This window comes from Carassius carassius, chromosome 3 (genome assembly GCF_963082965.1).
Source record: "Carassius carassius chromosome 3, fCarCar2.1, whole genome shotgun sequence".
Classification (NCBI taxonomy): Eukaryota; Metazoa; Chordata; class Actinopteri; order Cypriniformes; family Cyprinidae; genus Carassius; species Carassius carassius.
In genome coordinates this window covers 2,057,717-2,084,971 of record NC_081757.1, presented here as the reverse complement: position 1 = coordinate 2,084,971, position 27,255 = coordinate 2,057,717, and the positions used below count along the sequence as shown (strand labels likewise).

The 27,255-nt window shown below is 38.5% G+C and overlaps 1 protein-coding gene across 1 annotated transcript; it reads right to left on the bottom strand.

Moving 5' to 3' along the window:
- Window positions 1–241: 241 nt before the first annotated feature.
- Window positions 242–27,164, bottom strand: LOC132116089 (ras and Rab interactor 3-like). The gene is made up of 11 exons (XM_059524673.1): window positions 26,613–27,164; window positions 13,511–13,627; window positions 12,515–12,617; window positions 12,117–12,189; window positions 11,918–12,009; window positions 10,981–11,351; window positions 8,577–9,081; window positions 5,178–5,483; window positions 4,000–4,131; window positions 3,178–3,344; window positions 242–2,028 (listed from the first exon to the last, which is right to left on the bottom strand). Exons 2-11 carry the CDS (start codon window positions 13,625–13,627, stop codon window positions 1,711–1,713), a joined length of 2,184 nt encoding a protein of 727 aa, XP_059380656.1. The 5' UTR covers window positions 26,613–27,164; the 3' UTR covers window positions 242–1,710.
- Window positions 27,165–27,255: the final 91 nt, after the last annotated feature.

Sequence of the window (27,255 nt, the reverse complement as noted above, 5' to 3'; positions counted from 1 at the left end):
AGAGCCGCACTTTCAGCGAGCGCCACAACTCACAATATCAGTGCTGAACACGTCTGCAAAACACAACCAGCTGCTTCTTTGGAGTCTATTTACATGAGTATTCACAAATGATCATAATGCCACGTTTACTACATCCTTCACACAATGAAATAGTCTTGCTTTCTGAAGAATACGAAGGAAAAAAATCTAATAAACACAAATATCAGGCCAGTGGTGATTCAGTGAGCAAGTCCACGGTGATCAGTTAATAATGTTCAGCGAACAAAACAGCCAGAGCAGTTCAAGTAAAACTGGCAAAACTCACTCCAGAATCACACTGTATTCACACTGGAAGCGTGTCGCTGTCCACACTGGAGGTGCTGAAGCTGCACGGCATCTCATGAACAAATCTACATACAGTACAGACTCAATACAGGTCAATGTTACAAGCTCAGCAAGAGCAAAATTAAGAAATTACTTCTTTTTGTCAGCAAAGATGCACTGGATTGATCGTAAGTGACACTAAAGGCACTTATGTCTCAAATAAAGGCTGCTCTATTTAACTTGCTATTCAGAATTCAGAAAAATTAAGGTTTAACAAAAATATGAATCAGTTTTCAACACTGATAATAATCAGAAATGCTTCTTGAGCAGTGAATTATCATATTACACTGATTTCTGAAGATCATGTGACACTGAGGACTGCAGTAATGATGCTGGAAATACAGCTTTGATCACAGGAATAAATTATACTTAAATATGTATTCACACAGAAAACGGTTATTTAAAATCATAATAATATTTCAGAAATATTACTGTATTTTTTAAAACGTAAATGCAGCCTTGGTGAGCAGAAGAGATAAAAAATTAAAATACCTTTACCTTTTCGAATGGTAAACATACAACTACGTATTTTAACAAAATAAACTGGTATACAAATGTATTTATGAAATAGACGTTATATATGAAATAATCATATTTGCCTATTTCTCTAATTTGCTAAAACGTGTTTATTAAAAATAAATGAATCAGCAATTTCAGTGAAGTTGATGCATTTGAGATCTCGGGCTACAACGGAGCTTCAAATAAAAATCTAAATGTCTGGATTTTTTGTGATTTTTTTTAAGGGTATAATCTCACGCCAAAATTAAATCAATAAATAATTTCCAGATTTTTATGTAATCTTATGGGCACCAATGTAGAATAAAAAAAAAATCTATCAATTAACACATATGATATTTATAAATAAGTTTTTGTATTTCAGATGAATGAAAGCATGAAGTGAAAGTGCACGGCGTCAGACTCGTCCAGTGTAAACAGCTCCAGTGATTCAATGCAGCATGCTACATGCGTCCAGTGCAGACACAGTGCCGTTACTCAGATGTGCACATATATGATGTACTGTTTAACATAACTCATTTTTATTTAGATTTTTTTTGTGTATAGTCAACACTTTGGTATTACTCTGCAATGCACACCTCTGCAAGCCAATCGATAAGTGACAGTTTGGCAGATATTGCTTTTTGCATTATTACCAAGTATCTTGCTTCGATTCATTTGAAATGCTATTGTGCTTTCTGATTACAAGCGACACACACAAAAATAATCACCATCATCCATAGAACTGAACACATATAAAGCATTCAAATACTTTATGACATCCATAATCCTCTTGCCACCGATGTGACAACAAATATAAATGTAAAAGTCACATAGTGCACCTGCGTCTCTTCACTCCTCACACACCGACTCGCCCAGATCTACAGCGCCTCCTCTGGTCAGTCTGCGCATCTTGCTGAAGTCGTGATCGGAGCGGAGGTAAGACAGCGACACTCCCTCATGCATGCCCAGCTGATGTGGCTGAATATGGGCCGGTAGAGGACGCATTTCCCCTTCATTCCTCCAGAACAGACAGTAGTGCTGCGGCTCCGTCACGCCGAACAGACCGGCGCAGGTTTGGGCTAAAGCCTCGACATTTTCCCCCGTCTTCCAGAGGAGCGTTCGCACTCCACTACGACAGTCGTCCTGGAATAACACTCGCACAAACCTCTGCACTCCGGCAGGAAACCACAGAAACAAACACAAAACACACATAGCTGATTTAAAGGAATAGTTCCCAAGCTGAAAATGATGAGAAATGCAGCATTACATCATTTGCTCACAACTGGATGCTCTGCAGTGAATGGGTGCCGTCAGAATGAGAGTCCAAACAGCTGATGAAAACATCACAATAATAAACAAGCAATACACATACACTCCAATTCAGCAATTATGCATGTTTGTAAGGAAGAAGTTGATCATTAAGACATTTAACGGCTAATATACAAGCCCATATTCTATAATAATGCATTATCCATTTCAAAAGTCCTCTCACATCAACGTTATTTGTTATGAACTGTTTGGGCTTGTAAACGGTACCTGATTTGTGCATATTTCTCTCCTGATTCAGACCACTGGAGAAATCAATATTATTGACACATATTTTAGCTGGAACAAATGGTTTAAAGTTAAAAATGCCTTAATGTTTCTTACAAACACACATCTTTCACTTCACAAGTCATTAACTGATGGACTGGACTGGTGTGGATTATTGTGATGTTTTCATCAGCTGTTTGGACTCTCATTCTGACGGCACCCATTCACTGCAGAGCATCCATTGGTGAGCAAATGATGCTACATTTCTCCAAATCTGATGGCGAAACAAACTCATTTATGTCTTGGATGGCCTGGAGGGGCGTTCATTTTCAGCATATTTCTATTTTTACATGAACTATTAAACTAGTAAATAAATATATAATCAACCAACTGTTTATAGTGTTAATACAGTTTCAGTGTGCATTACTAAACTGTTCACACTATTTAAAAAAAACAAAAAACAAACATGTTTTCATATTCAATCATATAAATATATATATATATATATATATTTATAAATGTTACCTAACATGTTTCACTGCTTTAAAATCCAATCAAATCTCTGATAGAAATCAAGACCTGTCTTACATTGTTTCCTAGTGAGCAGTCTGTTCTAATAACAAATCTGTGACATTATGTACTAGTCGACATTTGAAGTGCCCTTTATAAATTACTTCGACTACACAGAAGACAAATCCACAACAGTAAATTATTAAATATAAAATGTAAAAAAGGAATAATATATATACATAAAAATATATATAAGTACACTATGGTTTCAACCTGTTTCAGCTGATTGTCTTTCTGGGTCTTGGCTTCTTGGCCCCGCCTCCTGCTCCACTCCCTCAAGTACTCTTGAGCCTCATTGGTTATACTGCAGGTGGGCGTGGCCCCAGGCTTGCTCTGGATCAGACATAGGCTGGCATACACACTCGTCAAATAATATCCACCTACAAACAAACAAAAAAAAAAATCTCCTCAGTTCAGGGTCATCAACAATGAAAACTTCTAAATCGAAGAAAATCTAAATTCATAAAGAGAATACATAACTAGTTTTAAAGCGTAGGTAGATCAACCGGATTACATAATTCATAAGACTTTATGGAAGTGTGTGTTCGCTGCTGGGTTTCCATGGTAACAGCAACTTTTGATTGCTGTTGCTGTGTTCAGGTAGTGTAGTTCTTCACTGGGAGTATGGCTATTGAAGTTGATGGAGATAAATGATAAATGATGTGGAAATCACACCCACTCGCAGCTCGGAGCTCAAGGTAGGTCTGTCTTGAAAGTTTTGTTTTTTATTGTAAAAAATCACGAGTTTCATGATCTTTAGAGCTGGTTCATTTTTAAATGAAACCATTTAGATTGACATTTTCCTGTAATTAATGTAAATTTGCATATTTATAATTGCCTTTGTATATCCCTTTGATTCTGTTCCTCGCAGTCCGGGATTCTGTGAAGGATGCATGCAGTACCTTTTATCTAACAAATTATCTTACACGGTAGCATAAAAGTGCTTGTCTGCTCAACGGATCTGTTAGAATTGAGTCTAACAAACGTGGATTTTAGACAGAGTCTGTTTGTGTTCATTTCTGAGGCAAATTTTACCTTCTCCTGTCAGCCATGACGGCTCAAGCAGCTCCATCATGTACTCTGTCTCCAGCAGCAGTTGTGGGATATTACATTGAACTAGCACGTAGGACAGCGCTGGTAGGAAGTCTTCAGACCCTACGTCCTGATCTGCAAAGAAGAAATATGTCTTAAAGGGGTCATGAACTAAGAAACTTAATTCCCTTGATGTTTTGACATATAAGAAAGATGTCACTGTACTATAAAAACATCCTGTATGTTTCAGAAAACTTTCTCGTTAGTCTAAAAACAGCTTATATTGAAGGCAGTTTGAAAAAATGACACTTTGCTTGTGGAATGTACAACTTTATGATGTAATAGTGTGGATAAGCTCCGCCTCCGCAGAAGAAGATCAACGCCTGCTTCTACATCACTGCCTTTTTAGCTCCGCCCACCGATTCTCACATGTAGTGTGAATAACAAGAGAGTCAAATGCAGGACTATGCAGAAACCAAATGATAAAGATCCTCTAAAGACAACAAGACGCTGTGCAGGGCTAAGCTGTGAAAAAACTGCATTTCCTTCCTTCTGATCCCAGCGTTAGGAAACAGGTAAGAACTTTATTTTTACAGAAGATCCAGACCACATCAGTAAGAACTCGGTCCTTTGTTCCCTTAATTTTACCACGGATTTGTTTACAAACAAGGTACAATTCGATGCAGGATTTTCAGAAAGATGTAAACTAAAAGACGATGTTGTGCAACTAAATGGATCAGACAGTAATGTATCAACACAATTGTAACAACTGTTTTATTATGTGATCACTATTGCTTTGTCCGTTAAACAGATCGTTTGAAATGATCATTTAATGCAACCTAAATCACTGCAGCGTCCATCTGTGTAGGATGTCGCTGTCAATCATACATAACTGTTAGCCAATCACAGCAGTGGGCGTTTACTTTCGAGTCTGAATCTGCCATGCCTATTCAAACAGAGCATTCTGATGAGGGCGGTCAAAAACAGGACAGACAGAAAATAAAGAAAATAGCCAATTACTTTTAAATTCTTAAAAACAAATTCTTGATAACATTATAAGTGGACCTCAGAGAACAGTACAAAATAAAAAACAAGAGGCAGTTCATAACCGCTTTAAATTAACAGTGAAACTGTGAAAGTTGCCCTAAAGATGACAAACCAGTATCTAAATGTTTGCTCACCAGGTTGTGTTCCCATGGCTTTGTACACACTCTTGCACACCTGCAGCAGAAGCAGCACCTTGTCAATGGGCGAATGGCTGCGCTGCATCAGTGTGAGCTTTGCCTTCGCTCTGTCCATGCTGCGAACGTCCAGGACGCCGACTCGTACAGCCAGGCGCTCCAGTGCGCCCTCCTGGTAGGCCAGCAAGCTGTCTGTGATCTTCTGTAAGGAGCCGTCCTTAGTGTGAAGGGAAACGAGCGTCTGCTGCAGCTGAACCTTCAACGGCTTCAACACGCAGCCAAACAGAGCCTTTTCCAGGGCAAGATCTGTGGGTCACATAACAGGAAAGATGCATCTTTTATTGTTGGTAAAGCACATGGTGTTATTTAAAGCTGTAAAGTAAATTGTCCCTGTGAAATACTGTGGGTGGATATTTCTGAATGATAACAGTCTCTATCTGGTATCTTTGTGTACCAGTTACATTATTTGCTGGCTTTTTGCTGACTGAAATATAGGATGGAACTTTTAATAGACAATGTTAATGATTTTAAATGAATTTCACACAACGTTGTCGCTATACTTTATAAATAATCTGTATCTCAATGTATATTGTGGTGCAAGGCCTTGGCCTGTAGACTAACACTGTAAATGCATTACTATGCATGCAAATTTTTCTGTCAATGCTGCCAACAGAGCATTACAGATCTTTTATTGAACCCAGAATATTTCTTCATATATTCATTTCTAATTTAATAATGCTTTGATCAACCAAAATGAATGTTTACGTTTTACACTGATTTTGCAGAAAATTTGAAGATATGGCACAGATTGCATAATGGCCTACTCATGTTTGGCTAAAGCTATTTGAAACATGCACGTTTTTTCCTGTAGCTCTATATAAACATGGTTATGTCTTTGGTAGTGAACACAAAGGCACACAGCCACTGAGCAGCTTGACGAAAATAAATAAGCTCTGTTCAATAGCAAATTAATGTTTGTACAGCAGAAGAAAGAGCCAGACACATTATAGCAAACAAGAAAATCTGTGCACTGAGCAAAATCTCCTCCCCATCCCTCCTTCTATATCTTCTCTCTCTCTCCACACGCTTCCTGAAGTATGCGTGGGAATGTGCTATGTGCTAATGATAAATGCAAAGTGGAAAATGCGAATGCCTCCACCAACATCTGAAACAGCATCCATCTCCAGGGATGTGGCCAGCTTTTAGATTTCTTTCTTAGATTTGGGGAAGATATCTCATAATCAGCTCATAATCCCAGCTATGCAGGTTTATAAAGGATTGGATGTTCTTATTTGACTGATGTAATTGTTCTGCAGTATAAAAATAGAGCTACAGTAACTTAAACTTGTGTCTTAAGCTCTGCTGTGCTTCCAGAAGTTAGCATGCTGCATTAACAGTAACAAATTTTCCTACAGAAACTCTGCAAAGAACATTTTTGGAAATATATACAATTTTACAAGTGCATCATAGAACAGCAGTCGTCAACTCACACCAAAGCTGTGCTAATAAAAGCTACATATAACATTGAAATTCAAACAGGAATGCTATTTCCCAGAAATGTATTATTTCAAAGGATTCTAGGAAATCAATCACATTTTTTATCCACTCCAGTGGTTTTAGAGTTTTTAAAACCCACTGATTGGATTCCATGATGCAATCCATAGCGTTGAGTCATTTACTTCCTGTAAAAGCTTTAGTGGTGTTTGCCATGCATCACAATTAATATTGCTCATGCTTAGAGTTAATTATCTGAACAAACTCCTACTGCATCCTAGGTGTATTAAACCTACCTTCATTAAAATTAACTTAACTGCACCATTTGTCCTGTGAACAGAACTTGAATGATGCATCATGGTTCTTGTTGATTGTTTACTTTCATGAACAATCAGACCTTCAGTTTCCACCAGACAGACATTAACATGAGCAAATACTCATTTAAAGACATCAAAACGATATTAAAAGAGGGACTTCAGACAAATTTAAAGACAAGACTATCATAAAGATGACCATCTACAAACTGCTCAGAAAATCTAGGCAACTTTCTAGCAATGTCCCGCCAACTTAGTCACATTTTCTTTAATTAAAAGTAAACAGGTCTACTTTCATTAATATTCTATTCTATATGACTGGTAAAAATTGGGGGTGGTATGGCCTAGTGCAGGGGTTCTCAACTCTGGCCCTCAAGGTCTACTTTCCTGCAGAGTTTAACTCCAACCCCAATCAAGCACACCTGAACAATCTAATAAACATCTTTAGAATTACTAGAAAGTTTACTAGAATTACTAGAAGAGTTTGATAAAGGTTGGAGGTAAACTCTACAGCAGGGGTGGGGAACGTTGATCCTGGAGGGCTTGTGTCACTGCAGAGTTTAGCTCTAACCCTAATCAAACACCCCTGAACAAGCTAATCATGGTACAGGTAAACAGGTTGGAACTAAACTCTGCAGGGAAACAGGCCCTCCAGGATCGACGTTCCCCACCCCTGCTCTACAGTAAAGTAGTCCTCGAGGGAGTTGCTAGATCCTAGTGGTTGTTGGTCTGGTAACCAATACTTGGAGGTTTGACTTATATTGCATTCAAATGTGAACCCCTTCAGTCCTAACCACCCCACTCCAAGGAGGACTCGATCCCAGCTCGCCATTATGGCAGACGGGCACACTAACAAGAATGTTAAAGACCGCAGCCTATAACGGTCTTTACACTCATCCCCTTAAACCTCACTCCCATCCGGGTCACGGCACCAATGTAACCCCTCCGGTCCTAACCACCTTACTCTAAGCAGGAATAAAACCTAGGTCACCAGAACTCGAACCCAGGTCACCAATATGGGAGGCGGGCGCACTAACAAGAACGTTAAAGACTGCAGTCTATAGCAATCTTTACACTGACCCCCTAAACCTCACCCGAGTCACTGCACCAATGTAACCCCTCCAGTCCTAACCACCTTACTCTAAGCAGGACTCAAACCTAGGTCACCAGGACTCGAACCCAGATCGCCAATATGGGAGGCGGGCGCGTTAACAAGGACGTTAAAGGCCACAGTCTATAGCCATCTTTATACTGACCCCCTAAACCTTATCCAGGTCACGGCACCAATGTAACCACTCCGGTCCTAACCACCTCTCTCTGAGTGTGACTCAAACCCAGGTTGCAGGCATGGGAGGCACTAACCCTAACCCAATGTTAACAAGGATGCTACAGATCAAAGCGTCTAGCGTCAGTTGTAGTGCACCTTCTGAAATCAGGTGAGTTACTTGCGCACCTCTAACCAGCTGCTAAAGTTCACTGGAAATGTAACTCCTAACCTTGGCATTGTTAGCATCTGCTCTGCTGTTTGAGATACAGGAAGTAATGCATCAAAATTGGGTCACTGATTAAACCTCAAGTGATGCCTCCTTACCTTTCTCATTCTCAGGCACCAGTGTCTCAATTGGAGGTTCTATTTCTCCTGCTTCCAGAAGGAGACTTTTGGCTTGGGACAGAAATCTTCTCATCCCCTGAAGCAGCTCCACAGCAGAACTATGCTTTGAGGCCTCCATCTCCTGCCTCTGCTTCTCTAAAAAGTCCTGCACCAGCGACCCAAACGTGGAGCGTTTGTCACACGACAGTTCATCCACCAATCTGGCAACTCGGCGCTCAGGAGCGAACACGCAAACAAAGGCTGCGGTCATGCGGCGCAGAGTCGAAGTGGGGTTTGCTGAGGGAAAACGGGCACCACGTGCGGCAGGTGGCCATTGGTGGTCAAGGTCCGCCTGGGTTTCCTCCTCCTCCAGACTGCTGAAGGAACTATTGCTGTCCAATTCAGCAAGGGAAGGAGCTCGAGTCCTTTCCAAAGCCAGACACACCTCACCATCTTCAGTATCTTTGTTGAGGTCAGTGTTGCCTTGCTGGGGTAAGGAATTACTCTAGAGAACCACACAATGTGGAGGGGGGGGTAAAAAAAAGACAACGTTATTTTTAGAAAATTGACACTAGGGAAACAGTTTCAAACACACATCACGATCATGACCTTCCAGAACCACAAGTGCAGTGTAGGCACAGTATGTGGAATATCATTATATTGTTTGTAGGAGGCAGTTAAGCAGTAATGGTTATATTTGTGCAAACCTCTTTCCACCCGCACTAACTACTGCACAGTTGCATGGGGACTGTGATTTAATCCAGTGGTTTTCAGTCCTTGTCCTGGGGACCCATCACTCTTATTTAACACACCTATTTAAGATCTTCAGCTGGTTTGAAAGGAGCTCCATAAACTTAACAGCGTGTGTCAGATAAAAGAGAGCAATGTTTCCTCAGGACCATGACTGAAATCCAAAGATTTAGCCAAGTAGGATGTGCTGCTGTGTTACACTTTTTTGGTCCCAAAACAATGTTACTGTAAAACAAAGACACTCTAAACCCTTTCCATATGCAACTATTAATTATTAACTATCTCTAATACGAGAGTGAAATTAGAGTTGATCAGAATTTTGCTGCTGCTAGAGGGCAATTTTCCTGCAGAGTTTAGCTCCAACACACCTGCCCAAAAGTTTCGGGAGACCTTGATTAGCTCACTCAAGTCTGTTAATTAGGACTAGAACAAATTCTGAAATACACTGATCCTAGTAAACATAGTCTTAACTCCAAGCCTACCCCCACTTTAACCATTAACTAGCCCTAAAAACAGAGATAAATAATAATTGCTAATGTTGTTTAAGACCCTGTGTGTAATCATGGGAGGGCAAAGGGAAGGATGAAAGATTCTAGAGCTAAAGCCATAAACACTGCACGATTTTTGGCTGTCCCAGAGGAGAGATGGCATCGTGAAACAAATGTTACAATTTTTGTGATTGTGGCTCCTAATTGGTGGTCCTGTGTCATACAGTGAGAGAGGTTCAAAGACCAAAGACACAGTGTTTTTGCTGGTATGATCCACGTTTACTGACCAGCCAATAAAAATGGGACATGAAATCAACGCGACTTGGCGATAAAACAACATAAAACAAGATCTTATACCTTCCTCTTTTGCCGCTTCCAAAAAATAAAAAATACAACTGCTTAAGTGTGATTAATCATGCTCTTTTTGTTTACCACTAGTGCCTGCTGATGACATTTCTTCTTCCATAGAAACGTGCATCTTATTGTACAAGTTAATAATTGTCATCATCGTACAGTCTTCACACTCGTAGCCAAATTTATTACATTTACCAGTATGTGTGCTCCCTGGGAATTGAAACCACAACCTTCTGTGCTGCTAACACAATGTTGTACCACTGAGCCACAGAAACCATATAAGAAATACCATATATTAGATCCATGTCACACATGACATGCAGTGATCTTATAGGATTGCTAAAATCATGCAGTGTTCTTTGGGCTTAAGGAGAGATTAGCTCTAGCTCTAATTAGACACCCTATCCAGCTAATCAAGGTCTTCAAGAGCAGTGCTTCTCTAACCTGTCCTAGGCACCCCAGCCACTGTACATTTCACATGTCTCCCTCAAAGGTCACAACCAAGACTTGCAGACTCTACTAATGAGCTGTTGAGTTGAATTGGGTGTGTTAAATAAGGGATTCATACAAATATTCAGTGGCTGGGGGCCCCGAGGACAGGTTTGAGAAGCACTAGAAACTTCCTTGCAGGTGTATTGGAGCGAAACTAGAAAATGGACCTACAAGACAAAGGGTTGGACAACCATGTCCGAATCACACCCTTGAGCCACAGTAACCCTTAACGTTGTCCCAAGACCAAGAAGGATGTTGAAAGAGAAACATGACTCACTCTCAGAGCACAGTTTCAGTCAGCCAAAGGTACATAAACTTACAGGTGGTATATATCCCAACATCTGTTCATCTTCCTCTTGTGAAGTGGGAGTAAGTGCCGGGGTCCTCCTGAGTAAGCTTAATCCTCCCGTTCGTCTCGGGCCACCCTGGTTGGAATTCTGTCCATGTGTCTCCCCTTGGGTTAGGTCCGATTCTCCACCCGACAAGCTGAGAGAGGTTTCATTGGACACACGGACCCTGAGGCTGCGTTTAAAGCGGTGCCGTTTGTGTGAGGCAGATCTGCTGGGTTGGGGAGGCTGAAGGAACAGGGGGTTTACAAAACATGGGCTGATCAATCTGAATGTCCGGTGTGGCACTGAGGGTGGAGGGGGGCCGTTAGGAAGGCCAGGAGATGTCTGAGAGCTCCAGAACTCTGAAAAAGCCATGGAAGTTTGCAAAGAAAGAAAAGATAGTATTTCAGAGCATTTGTGCCATATTCTAGTATCTATCGAAACTAAAGCCTTTAATGTATCATGAAAACATAAGAAGATCCTTTTTCTATATCTGTTTTGTGAAACTTGACCTGCCCTGTTTTGGTATGATAATAAGGATGCTATTTGGCATGCTTGTTGGAATTGCTTAGGCATGTGGTATTTGTCCGTTGGTAACTAAAAGTAAGGGTAAGTTGTTGGGAAAGTTTGCCAAATGTTGTTGAGTCACTCTTGCTCCCAGGACAAAATAATTATCCCTGAGTTTGAGCAGTACATTTCAGCACTTTTTCAGATGTACATTTTAACAGATTTTGTGACAGTGTCAAAAGGAAACACTAACTTTGCAAAGAGGCTGCTATTGAAGCATGGATGGGAAAATTAAAAGTGTTAAGGATGCTTAGTTGGTGTTTACATATAAGTATTAAAGGTACATCAGAAAAAATTGCTAGTTTAGTTTTAAAGGTCAGAAAGAGGGGTGGAAATGGTCGTGATAAACATGCATTCTTACCTAAACCCAAATGTGAAATGCTTTCCAGCTGGGTGTGTGTTGTTGCCTGTATAATTGCATCTGGGAGCTCAAGTGGGAAAGGCAATACATCTCTGTTGAACACATACATAAAGAGCAGAGATTATATATATAAAACACTTGTTTAATTTACACTGTTTACATTGTTTATCATTTTCCTATCATGTTTGATTTGTGTTACCTGCTAATGGTGTAAAATGCCACTAGTCTGCAGAGATCAGGGAAGCTCAGGGCAGAACTTTCAAGAGAAAATGCTAAACAGTGTGAAAGAAGATGCAAAAATTTTACAAAGAAATTACTACCAGGCATTTTGGGACAATGAAACTGTGCATGCTTGTCTTATTGGTGAGAATAAAATAAAATGCATGTCAGGTAGTCATGCATAGATAAAATAATAGCTTACATTGCAAGTTAAAATACCAGTTGTTTAGGATTTTAATTAGCTTTAAAATAATAGAAGCTCCACAGCACAATACAACAACAAATAAACAGTATATGGGACCAAAGGATTGTTTGTTAGGTTTAGGGGATAGAAAATACCATTAGCTTAGTTTAAAAGCTGTGACATGTTGAACTCACTGGAGTCTTCCTCACGGATTGGATACTGTGACACTCCTCCATCCTGCAGCCGCACACACAAAACCTTCCTGTGGGAGGCACTACACTTACACACCAGAAACGTCTGTGGATGAAGAAGGGATATACAGCATTCATTACCTCTCATTAGATGACGTTGTGCATATGTTAAATTATTATACTTTATATAACTACAAAGTTGATATTTAATGGAATAGGGGTGTGTGATATAGCCTCAAAATGATATGACAATACTTTAAGACACAGCTGACAATTTTTCGAGGATACTCGCAAAGACAGGTATTGTGACAATTTTGTATGTATTTATTGTTTCAAAAGCAAGAAGATGAGGGCTGTAGATGCCGCTCTCTGCATGCACATTGTACACACAGAACAGCGCCCGGGTGCTGAATTAAACTTTTTGTGCTCGTATGTTTAAACTGGTGAGGTGTATTTGTTCGTTTATGCATGGGAGGAAGTGAAGAAGAGCTCAGTTTGGTGTTTGATTTCTGTGTGAACACTGAACTCGAGCATGTGAACTCTCGGTTAAGTTTTTCCACATCTTGTGATTAATTGCTTTAAACTGTTTCAGTTGGCAAGGTTTACAATGCTTGCAATTGATAAGCTTTCTTGACGACGTGGAGTATCATATATCATTTATATCACGATATGATACTTTTTTATCATGAAAATATTGATATCAGTATTATCGTGGACGGTATGATATGGCACACCCCTATAATAGAATAAAATAAATACATTGAGAATTAAGCATCAAGTACAAGAAAATAAACCTTAAAATAAAATGGTAATGCAGCAGGCTGTCTGTAGTTCAGTGTAATTAGTTGATTTGTTGCAAATTACACCCACCATACTGGACATTGTTATGCAGTCAAAGGTTATACTGAGGTGCATCACTGCATGATTATTGTAATCATGACTTTAGGTTGTGAAAAAAAATGATGATTTGATTGTAAGAGGCTGTTGGCATTCCCTCACCCCAACTATCTCTCGTTGCAGGATCTGGTGGGCGGAGTCTGGGTTGATTGACAGCTGCAACCATATGGAGTGTGTGAGGAGAAGACGATCCAAAACACTCAAACTCCTCGCGTCCATCTATAACACATGGGACAGGGGTCAACAAACATGCAATAACTTCACAGAAAGTCAAATATAATGTTATATAATGGCTCTATTTGTGTACTACATTAGTTAACATGAACAGTTTAAAATGTATATTTTCAATTATTAATGTACTGTTATCAATGAACAGTTGTTCATTATTATTTCATTATGTTCGTTATTAGTGCATGCCAATATAATTAATCAAAGGGACTGTACTGCAAAATGTGACCGGCATATTATATTTATAATCAGTGTCGAGTAAGGTACTCGATTAATTACCAGCTACGAATTACATCTTTAACATTGTCATTAGATTACTAATTTCTCTTTCTAAATGCATAGTAGTTAAGGCCACTAAAACTGCATACATTATTAGTGAATGGACCAGAGCATTTAAAGGGAGAAGGTTACATTAAAAACATGCATTATTTTTTTTATGTTAAATCCACTATGTTTTATATAGAATTGTTCCATAGTCTATAGTAAATAGTAGTAGTATAAGTAGTAGTAATTTTTTTTAAATTGAGGTTTATGCATCATCTGAGCTGAAAGCTGAATAAATATTGGCCGATATATATAAATAACTATTTGTAAATCTGGAATCTGAGGTCACAAAAAAATTTAAATATTGAGAAAATCAACTTTAAAGTTGTCCAAATGAAGGTCTTAGCAATGCATATCACCAATCAAAAATTAAGTTTTGATATATTTACGCTAGGAAATTCACAAAATATCTTCATGGAACGTGATCTTATCCTAATAATTTTTGACAAAAAAGAAAGAACTGATAATTTTGACACATATAATGTATTGTTGTCTATGGCCACAAATATACCGGTGCTACTGATGACTGACTGCCTTTGTGCTCCAGGGTCACAAATCTAATGCAATTACATCAGAAGTAACTGTAGTTAAATTACAGAAAAATTAAGAGTAATCCACTTACTTTTTCGAGGGAAACCGTCATACACTGACGGTCCACTCCGCAACAAACTTATGAACAAAGAATGCCCAGAATTACTGCACATCTGGGTGAGGTTATATTGTTATTTTCGTTTGTACAGGTTCGAGTAGCAACGTGCTTCTTCACACAGCCTGCACATGTGCAATGGTGCTTTTGAACAACAAAAAATGGGAGACACACAGTCGTCCGCTCAGAGCCTCCTCACACACTCTCTGATGATGATTTTTAAGTCACACCTACCGTAGAGGATGCACACAGGCTTTACACCCAACGCTGTTTATAACACTGATGCAGATATGCTCAGCAGTTCTCTCTTTTTACCCGCAGAGGAACTGTGGAAAAACTCTGCAGGTTCTGTCTGGGCCTACATGAAACACGCAGACAGTGAGCCGTGCAGCAGTCACCGCTTCAAACGCTCGCTCTCTCTAAATATCGTTGCGATGACACTGTGTGGGCGGCCCGAGAGGAAGCTTATGCATAACAGCAGATGGTTGTCATGGCAACAGATGCCTACACGTCCTACAAGGCAGTCCCACTCATCCACAGACACCTACTCACCCGAAACACGCTCGCGCACAAGACAGACTGCGCTTTAAACAGGCGAGGAACTGTTGGGAGAGAGTAGAGAGGATGTTTTTTAATTCCTGCTCCTCTTGCCCTTTCCCAGTGGTGTCAGAGAGCTCTCCGGCACAATCAGGGCTCGTTGTGATATTTTTATCTCGTTTTTGAAGCCCACGTCCCCTCCTCAAACACTATCCGACAGGTAGATTCAGCTGCCGTTGGTGTTTTATTCACTTCGGAATGAAGAAAGGCGAGCGATGACATAAAAGTAACCATGCAACAGTGTGCAACTGCTGAAACTGTGAGGTTTAGGTTTAGTAATATGATCTGCTTCTGTAAATGGCACGAGCACAATATACATACATTGGCTTTACAGCTTCCAGAAGCAGAAATGTGCATGTAATTGCATTTGTGCATCAAGCGTCTCAATACAGATAGGTCTGCTAAGCACACAAACACACAGAGTTTGTCAGTGTTACATTAACAAATTCAGTGTGTTGGTTTTCTTGGTTATCAGTCATCCTCAGAAATTGGTGCTTTTTGTGCCTAAAACTGTCAGGAATTAATTAGCACATCAAATCATCATATCAGCTTGAATAGAAGACTGATAATATCACAGTAAATTAATTAATTAATTAACATGTGTACCCTTTATCTTTCAAAACTGGCTTTGTGCTTTAATTGAGCTCTATTACAAAAAAAAAAAAAAAAAAACATCTGACAGCCAAGAAAATATCACTGCATCATAATTTACAGTCCAAATGCTTGTTGTTTGTGCCAAGATTGTTTTTCTTTTTTTTACAGTCAAATATTTATTAATATTTACTCAAATGATGACATACACTTAAATATATATAAACACTTCAAGTCAAGTCAAGTTACCATTAGTCATATATTGCTTTTTACAATGCAGATTGTGTCAAGGCAGATTTATGGTATTAAACAGGGAAACAGTGTGTCGCAAGCCAATATTCAGCAAGGATTAATACAATTTAATAAGATTAATAAAAAAATTATGTCTCTTTTGAACCTCATATTCATCAAAAAAAATCCTGAAAAAATGCATCGCTGTTTCTACAAAATTATGAAGCAACTGTTTTCAACATTGATAATAATTCAGAAATGTTTCTTGAGCAGCAAATCAGTTAATCAGAATGATTTCTGAAGATCATGTGACACTGAAGACTGGAGGAATGATGCTGAAAATACAGATTTGATCACAGGAATAAATTACATTCTACAATATATTCAAATAGCAAACAGCTTTTTAAAATTCTAATAACATTGAACTGTTTTTATGGTATTTTTGATCAAATGAATGCAGCTTTGGTGAGCAGAAGAGTTTTCTATCACAAAAACCGAGTGAGTCATAAACCTTGACATTTCCATCCAGCTTCCAATTTTTTTCTTCTCACAATTTTTTTAAAATAAAAAATACATTTAATTAATTATTTTAAAAAAATCAAATACACTCTTAAAATAAAGGTTCTTCACAGCGATGCTATATTATGCATGTATTCTGTCTAAATGGTTCCATAAAGGATGTTTAACATCTGAAGAATGTTTCTGTTTCACAAAAAGTTATTTGTGGTGAAAGAAGGTTCTTATAAGATAAAAACAGAGATGGTTCTTTAAGGAATTTTTGACTGAATGGTTATTCTATGGCATCGCTGTGAAAAACCTTTAAGCACCTTCAATAAATCACATTCTCCTCTGGCTAAACGCAGTCTTGACTGGAAATTGTGAAGAAAACGGTTCAATGGTGTGAATGGTATCCAAAATATACCAGACGCTCCATTCAGCAGCACAAAGCCAGCTATTATATCTCAGTCCTGCTTTGTTTATTCCATGTGTACGTTGTAGACCTCATCTGAGGTTTATGTAGAGGGTTTATTACATAAACATCACATCATGACTTTACCACCCACAAACGCAAGCACTAACCCACTGCAAGAGAATCTGAGAGCGAGTGCCATCAGCACACAAAACTGATGGGTCAGTAACCTCCAAACCGCAAACCCTAACCAGATAACAACTGAAGAGAGACAGATGATGTCCGATTGCAGCGTAGGCCTCCTTACATAAAGCCCCGAGCAGCCTACACACAGAGTTATGCAATTAAGCGTCACACGGGGAGAAACACAGGAAGAGAAGCAGAGAAAGAATAGGAGAAGAGGGAGGTGAGTTCGATTTCAGCAGCGAGTCGCTTTCTCCCCTTGAAGAACCTTTTTTTTTTATGCTATTTTTGAGTCTGAGTTCAGGAAGATTATAATTAAGAATCAAGCTTGTTTTAAATGAGCACATAAAAAGGCAGATTTAAGAATCATTGTCTTTTAAATACGCAGAGGGTTTTTATTGCTCACCGTCTGAGACATTGTTGAGGTACTGTATCTACGGCGAATGCATGTGAGATTACTGGGGTTCTTAGGAAAGATATTAAATAAAGAGTTTATAATATTTACAGTATATGCAAAAGCTCATCATTAAGTGCATTAAATAGAAGAATTATTGATTTGCTACACAACAGTAGCTGTTTTCAAAGGAATAGTTCACCCAAAAATGAAAATTTGCTGAAAAGTTTCTCAGATTTGGAGAAATGTAACATTCCATCACTTACTCATTAATAGATGCTCTGCAGTGAATGGGTGCCGTCAGAATGAGAGTCCAAACAGCTGATAAAAACATCACAGTAATCCACACCACCCCAGTCCATCAGTTAATGCCTTGTGGATCTAGTTTTTAAGAAAACTTTTACTTTTGGCAATCCATAATATTTTTTACTCCAGTTAATGGCCTTGTCTGGATTGGGAGAGAAATCTGCACAAATCAAACATTGTTTACAAGAAAAACCAGTCCAAAACTAATATGTGAGAGGACAACAGTGGATGGACTTTTTCCACTGGAGGAAGCGTTATTATGGATCGTAGACACGTAATTTGGCCAGAAGCAATGGTTTAAATGTAAAAACTCTTTAATGATGGATTTGTTTCTTACAAGCATGTAGCTTTTGTCTTCTCAAGACATTAATTTATGGTCTTGAGTTGCGTGGTGTGGGTTACTTGTGGATTATTGTGATGTTTTATCAGCTGTTTGGACTCTCATTCTGACGGCACCCATTCAATGTAGAGCATCCGTTGGTGAGCATGTAATGCTAAGTTTCTCCAAATCTGATGAAGAAACAAACTCATCCACATCTTAAAACTTCTCTTTAAAGTAGTTTGACTGTAAATGAGATTTGAGAGTTACAGCAAAATGAAAAATTCTGAGAACAGCTCAGATTGAGTTTTTGAAAAACCAATGAAATTAATACATTCCTCAAATTAAGGATCCAAGGCCACTGGGGAAAAAACATGAAACATGAAAGGTGGTCATTTGGGCTGCTCTGCCGAGATGAAAAACTGAACTTCAGTGACATGAGGACAGTCTGTCAGACAGACTGCTGCACTTCTGCAAGACAGCTCACAACATTTCCAGTAACAAGCACAGAGATGGAGAGAAAGAGAGGACGAGGACTTGGAGAGACTCAGAGAGGTGGTTTCATGAAGCAGAAGCGTGTGGGAGACCAAACATGAGTCGCAGCAAAAGCCTGTTGAGAAACATCTCCAGGGACAGAAACGAGAGAAAGAGCGATTGGAGGAAGTGAGGAGAGATGGAGGGAGAGAGACAGGAAGCCCTGCAGAGGAGGAAAGCGCTGCATCTTCAGCTGGAAAATGAGCAGCAGCAGCTGTCAGAATAAAGGAGCTCAAACGGAGAACGTCTCAGATGAGATCCAGCCACCTATGATGGTGGAGGGGAAGATTTTGAGAAGAAAATGTGGAGCATGCAGAGCACAGACGTCACACTGAATCACTCCACAATCTCATACACTCATACCACTGCTAATATTAAGGAAATAGTTAATCTAATCTGAATTATATGTCTTACATGTTATACACTATATATTGTGTGGGAAGTCGTGGCCTAATGGTTAGAGAGTCGGACTCCCAATCGAAAGGTTGTGAGTTCGAGTCCCGGGCCGGCAGGAATTGTGGGTGGGGGGAGTGCATGTACAGTTCTCTCTCCACCTTCAATACCACGACTTAAGTGCCCTTGAGCAAGGCATCGAACCCCCAACTGCTCCCCGGGCGCCGCAGCATAAATGGCTGCCCACTGCTCCGGGTGTGTGCTCACAGTGTGTGTGTGTTCACTGCTCTGTGTGTGTGCATTTCGGATGGGTTAAATGCAGAGCACAAATTCTGAGTATGGGTCACCATACTTGGCTGAATGTCACTTCACTTTCACATTATGTTTGTTAATCTTACACACATATTATATATAAATATATATGTATGTGTGTAAGATTAACCATACCATTATATATATTTATATGTATGTGACCACAAAACCAAATTGAGATTTATAAATAAGCTTGGTGTATGGTTTATTAAGATCAGAAAATATTTGGCTGAGATACAACTATTTGAAAATCTGGAATCTGACGGTGCAATAAAATCTAAATATTGAGAAAATCACCTTTGAAGTTGTCCAAATGAATTCTTAGCAATGCAAATTACTAATAAAAAATAAAGTTATAATATATAACCTCATGGAACATGATCTTTACCTAATATCCTAATGAGTTTTGGCATAAAAGAAAAATCAATCATTTTGATCCATGCAATGTTTTTTGGCTATTGCTACAAATATACCCCAAAAGATTTAAGACTCCAGGGTGACATATACATATATATAATTAATAATTTTATGGGTGTGTGTGACTTTCTGCAGGCTTTTAAACAATGCATATAGGAAAAAGACACTTTACAGTTAAATTAGATTTTACAAATATAAATATATAAAAGACTCATGCTACTGAGAACCGGGAGGCTTGAGACTGTCCCATAGACTGCCAAGTAACTTACACTGTCAAGGTCCAGAAATGAAAGACGTCATGAGAATAGTCCATCTGCCATCAGTAGTTTAACTGTAACATTATGAAGCAACGAGAATACTTTTTGTACGAAAACAAAACAAAATGAATGACTGTCCTCTGTGGGAGAATATGAGCTGAACGCAGTCAGCGTATGCTCTTCTCTGTCAGCCACACCACAAGGATGCACTGTTTTCTTTCAAATCAAAGCGTAAATACTGTACACATAGAGAATGTATCCGTGTGGCTGACACAGAAGAGCGTACAGTCGTGGCCAAAAGTTTTGAGAATTACATAAATATTGGAAATTGGAAAAGTTGCTGCTTAAGTTTTTATAATAGCAATTTGCATATACTTCATAATGTTATGAAGAGTGATCAGATGAATTGCATAGTCCTTCTTTGCCATGAAAATTAACTTAATCCCAAAAAAACCTTTCCACTGCATTTCATTGCTGTCATTAAAGGACCTGCTGAGATCATTTCAGTAATCGTCTTGTTAACTCAGGTGAGAATGTTGACGAGCACAAGGCTGGAGATCATTATGTCAGGCTGATTGGGTTAGAATGGCAGACTTGACATGTTAAAAGGAGGGTGATGCTTGAAATCATTCTTCTTCCATTGTTAACCATGGTGACCTGCAAAGAAACGCGTGCAGCCATCATTGCGTTGCATAAAAATGGCTTCACAGGCAAGGATATTGTGGCAACTAAGATTGCACCTAAATCAACAATTTATAGGATAATCAAGAACTTCAAGGAAAGAGGTTCAATTCTTGTAAAGAAGGCTTCAGGGAGTCCAAGAAAGTCCAGCAAGCGCCAGGATGGTCTCCTAAAGAGGATTCAGCTGCGGGATCGGAGTGCCACCAGTACAGAGCTTGCTCAGGAATGACAGCAGGCAGGTGTGAGCACATCTGCACGCACAGTGAGGCCAAGACTTTTGGAAGATGGCCTGGTGTCAAGAAGGGCAGCAAAGAAGCCACTTCTCTCCAAAAAAACATCAGGGACAGATTGATCTTCTGCAGAAAGTATAGTGAATGGACTGCTGAGGACTGGCGCAAAGTCATATTCTCCAATGAAGCCCCATTCCGATTGTTTGGGGCATCTGGAAAAAGGCTTGTCCGGAGAAGAAAAGGTGAGTGCTACCATCAGTCCTGTGTCATGCCAACAGTAAAGCATCCTGACACCATTCATGTGTGGGGTTGCTTCTCATCCAAGGGAGTGGGCTCACTCACAATTCTGCCCAAAAACACAGCCATGAATAAAGAATGGTACCAAAACACCCTCCAACAGCAACTTCTTCCAACAATCCAACAACAGTTTGGTGAAGAACAATGCATTTTCCAGCACGATGGAGCACCGTGCCATAAGGCAAAAGTGATAACTAAGTGGCTCGGGGACCAGAATGTTGAAATTTTGGGTCCATGGCCTGGAAACTCCCCAGATCTTCATCCCATTGAGAACTTGTGGTCAATCCTGAAGAGGCGGGTGGACAAACAAAAACCCACTAATTCTGACAAACTCCAAGAAGTGATTATGAAAGAAAGGGTTGCTATCAGTCAGGATTTGGCCCAGAAGTTGATTGAGAGCATGCCCAGTCGAATTGCAGAGGTCCTGAAAAAGAAGGGCCAACACTGCAAATACTGACTCTTTGCATAAATGTAATGTAATTGTTGATAAAAGCCTTTGAAACGTATGAAGTGCGTAATTATTATTGTATTTAATTATTGTAATTATATTTCAGTACATCACAGAAACAACTGAAACAAAGATCTAAAAGCAGTTTAGCAGCAAACTTTTTGAAAACTAATATTTATGTAATTCTCAAAACTTTTGGCCACGACTGTATACTGCCTGCGTTCAACTCATATTCTCCAAAATGGTGCTATGGTGATGCGGAGAGACACAGAGAAGTGGAATTGTTGAATAAAGTCATTAATTTTGTTTTCTTCTTCTACAAAGAGTATACTCGTCGCTTCATTGCATTACGATGCTGATAGCAGATGGACTATTCTGACAACATCTTTCATACTTTCCTGGACCTTGACTCTGTTAGTAACTTGCCAGTTTATGGGACAGTCTCAAGCCTCCCGGTTTTCATCCAAAATATCTTAAATTGTGTTCTGAAGACGAACGAAGCTTTTTAACTACATGGGAGTAAGTGATTAATAACTAAATTTTAATTTTGGGATGGAGTATCCCTTTAAAAAAAAATTAAGGCAGCAACTGAACTTAAGTTTTTAAGTTGAAACGTTTTCTGATTAAAAAGGAAATAGTTAATTAATTTAATCTGAATTCACTTCATTTTACTTCAGTCAGCTCAATTACATGTTCACTGAATTCATCTCCGCAACTTTAAATGAACTTAAACTCAATTATTTAAAGGGATAGTTCACCCCCTAAAAATAAAACTGTCATCATTTACTCACCTGTTAGCGACTACTATTAAGCGTTAAACTCTGTCAATGTTCTCATGTCATTTGAGTGAAATGTGTCTGATTGTGACTGTCATTATTAGCGCAGCGATGCTGTCATACTCTATTTAAGCAGCTGATGAATGATGACCCAGCGCAGCCGAAGCGGATTGAGCTTGTGTCTAAAACAGGCCTAAAGTGACGGATAAGATGAGGTGGGATGTGTGAAATCAGGGGTCCTAATGCCAGCTGCCCACTGATGAGCCCGAATATAAAGCTAGCCTTTATTAAAACAGATGACGGAAGTGAGAGAAGAGAAATGGAGTTAACAGTCACTCGCACGCAAACAAACATGACACACAGACGAAGGGCTATTAAAATGACCGTGATTATGACGAAGACCCAGCCATTTGAGTATATTGAGTATCACGTGTTTTCTCAAGAGAAAAAGACCTCAGTCTTTCACACGTGTGTCTCACAGAGATTCAGAGGAAATCTCAACCCTATCAAGACCACATTATACAATGAAACATCAGAGAGATCAACGTGAACTCAAACATGAACTTAAATTCAGTTCAATCTCAAAACATACAAGCTCTGAGCAATAATTTGCAGTTCCTTGAAATGTTTTAGTAAAGTTACTGAAAAAAAATCAACAACAAATAAATCCTACAGTAAAATATTTGTACTGGTTATTTATAGTTGAATATGGTGAAAAATAAATATACAAAATAAAGTACGTTTATTTACACATCTCTTGGCACTAAAAGGCATGAAATACCTTTTTAATTTACAAATAGAAAATATCTATAATATATTTGTAAAAAAATATATGTATAATAATCATATAAAACTAAATAAATATAATAATACAAATATTTATTTAATTTGTTATATTATACTAAACATTTATTTATATTTCATATCATGTATGATAAACTTATACATAAATGATTAATGAATTATGATAATAATAATAGTTGTTGTTTTTCATTTATATTTAACAAAATGACATTTAATTAGTATCAGTTAATAAAATAAATATATATATTAATTTGTTATATTTATTATACTTTATTTTTATTTATCTTTGTAATAAAAAAAATAACATACTTTCATAATATTGTACTGCAATGCTATCTAAATAAATAGAAAAATAATAACTAATAATAATAATAATAATAATAACAACATATAATACAAACTATAAACATAATAAATAAAGAAAGAAAGGAAGAAAAGCACAAGTAACTTTTTAATTTAGAGGAAAAACAAACTATGCTTCCACACAACTTACAAAATTACACCCCTCACATTTTGAATGCTGATTAACCTTAATGCCATTTCAGAAAAACAAATACTTCCTAAAATGCCTTTATTATAGTTTTAAACTTGTTCTCTCTCTCCAAAACAATCATGTAATCAAATAATGCATCACTACAGTAAAGTGGAGGAGCGCACAGCAATGGAAAGCTCTGCTGTGGTGTGATGGAGTGAATGACTCATGTAAGCACACACGGCTGGCTGCTGAAGGGCTCTCCACATGCAGAAACACAGTTTATAATGTCCTAAAGCAGGGAGCTGGTGACTGTGAGCTCATTCAGACGTGTGACCGTTCTGCCACAGGTGCTCTCGCCACGTCTGAACACCACTCACATCCAGCAGAAGTTTAGAAACGTTTCTGAAACCATACTTTGTGTGAAGAACAGATCAAAACTTCAGTCAGTACTCGCTGAAAATATTTCCCTCCACCAAACGTCTTATTTTCTTTCATTTATATGCACTTTATGCACCCTCGGGTCATCCAAGATGTAGATGAGTTTGTTTCTTCATCAGATTTGGAGAAATGTAGCACTACATCACTTGCTCATCAATGGATGCTCTGCAGTGAATGGGTGCCGTCAAAATGAGAGTCCAAACAGCTGATAAAAAGATCACAATAATCCACAAGTAATCCACACTGCTCCATTAATTCATGTCTTGAGAAGTGAAAAGCAATGTGTATATAAGAAACGAATCCCCCATTAAGACGTTTTGACTTTAAACTGTTGCGTACAGCTAAAACACGAGTCCTCAATCCATAATCATTTTTCCTCCAGTGAAAAATGTCTGAATCGGGAGAGAAATATGCACTGATTAAGCACCGTTTACAAATAAAAACCTTTATAACATATTTGTTTCTCACAAACATGCATCATCACTTCACAAGACATTAACTGATGGACTGGAGTGGTGTGGATTATTGTGATGTTTTTATCAGCTGTTTGGACTCTCATTCTGACGGCACCCATTCACTGCAGAGGATCCTTTGCTGAGCAAGTGATATAATGCTACATTTCTCCAAATCTGATGGAGAAACAAACTCATCTACATCTTGGATAAAAAAAAAAATTTCCGCAATTTCTGGATGAACTATTTCTTTAAAACAAATGCATGCCCTATAAATCCAGGCATTGTAAGCGGCATGCGCTACTGTCTGTGCTTGCTAATTTGTCATGTGAGTAGGAAATTGCATTTTAATGAAAAAAGGGAAAGAAAGGCAAATGGGTTTGACTTCTTTCAAAACTAATAATGGTGAGGGTGTTATGCATGAATATCAGTGACAAAACAGGATATATCTATATATAAATATATATACAGTGTCAACAATGAGTGATTATGACGTGACAGCACAAATGACATCATTCTAATAGACTGATCATTATAGCACTGGAAAAACAAGAGTTTCATCCATCAGTCAATGTGCTGCGAACAAAGCCACTGCGAGTGTGAACAGACTGCTTATGTGTGTGTGTTTCTCCCAGGAGGCTCACCACCACACTTTTCACACTGCCACCCCCGCAGCCAAAGATGCTCAGAGCCGCGGTGGTTTTTCTGTCTAACTACCACCAGGCAACAAACCTTTACTGTACATGCTAAAAAAAGGACGTTTTCCAAACCAAAAGAATACATGCATAAGACATTTTAGAGAGTGCTCTCATCCAAACTCTTCATTTAACAAGAAACCTGAATCATTGTAGAGATCGTCTATAAAAAAAACAAAACAAAAAACCACCCAGAATCACTGTAGAGAAACAAAACTGACTATCAATCCAAAACACAGACTATAATAACTCATTATACTTAATAGCTATATTCAGACAGTCTGCATTAAATATCCTCTTTACAACTTCACAGGCTGGTTTGAATCAATATTCTCTCTATATTGTGATTCACTGTGTTTGATGTAATTATATCCTGGCTTCACATGGAAAATATCTTACCTTAAATACCATGGTATTTATGTGGTACCCCAAGTTGCATTAAAAGATAACATAGTATTACCATGGTGCATGTGCAAAAAAAGCATGGTAATACTTTTAGGTGACAGTACCATGTCAAACTGATGGTATCTGACAGTAATACCATAGTACTCAATGATGGCTATATTATATACAGTACTATAGTAATTCAAGGAATACCATGGTGCACATCCAAACAAACTGCATGATAATACTTAAGTACTTTTTGTTAGTCCTATTATCCATTCACCTACCTGTCCTGCATCTCTTGAGATTACTGTGGTGACAAATGCATCGGTTCAGTAATGTATAATACCATGATACTGTATGGATATCATATCTTTATACCATGGTATTGATATGGTACCTCAGGTTGCTTCAAAGTATATGGTACATGTGCACATAAGTACTTCTGCTTGGCATTTCTTAGCAATATTCATCTATTCCTAAAAATACAGTAGAAGTATCATGTGACACTAATGGTTTCAGATTGTAATAGCATGGTACTGAATGATGACCATATACAGTACTACAGTAATTCAAAGGATATCGTTGTACACATCCAAACAAAAAAAGCATGGTATTGCTTAAGTACTTTTTGTTAGTTGTTTTATCCATTCACCTACCTGTCCTGAAAGTACTGTGGTGATACCATGGGATTAAATTCTGACCAATTTGGTACTCCAAAGAATACCAGATATAAGATTACAGACGCTTCAAATAATGCCATAAAACATTTTATCATAAAAAACATGGTATTACCATGGTACACGCCAAAATCATGGTAATTATTTTTAATTAGTGTCAAATGATGATTGAAAAAGACTCTAGACGCGTGAATAACTTTACCTTCTCCGTTAATAGTTCTTCACCTCTTCGTCCATCATCATCATCATCATCATCAGGTCTGTGAATTCAGCTTTCGGTTGAGCATCGTTTGATCCGTTCGGCGGCACCGGGGCTTGTGCGGATGTGTTTGATCTGATGAGATGATCCTTGTTCATGTGATATGATGAGTTTGATATCATTAAACGATCCTCCGTGTTCATCACATCGTGATTCACAAGCACTGGAGCTCCGCGCGCAACTTTACCCACGCGACACAAACTCTCGTGTCACTGCGTGCGCAGGTACAGAAAAAACAACAAGAATAATACATCTCAGCCAAGTCAAAATAATACGATAACGCACGAATATTTCGTACTAAGATATAAAATCAAATAGAGTATAATTAAAATTTTAAGTCGATCATTCTTTGTCGCGGTTGTCGAATACTCGGCTACAAAAAAATGTGCTGAGTTGTATGTAAAAATAAAGGAACAAACGAATATGCAAACACTGAAATATGTCACTTATAGCTCATAAATGAGACGGAAAGAGTGGAAGACAGCCTGCATGAAAGCGCCTGCGTTTCACGTCATATCCGCTGGATGTCGCTAGAGGAGAGAGAGAGAGCGAGAGAGAGAGAGAGAGAGGGGGGGGGCAAAGCGCG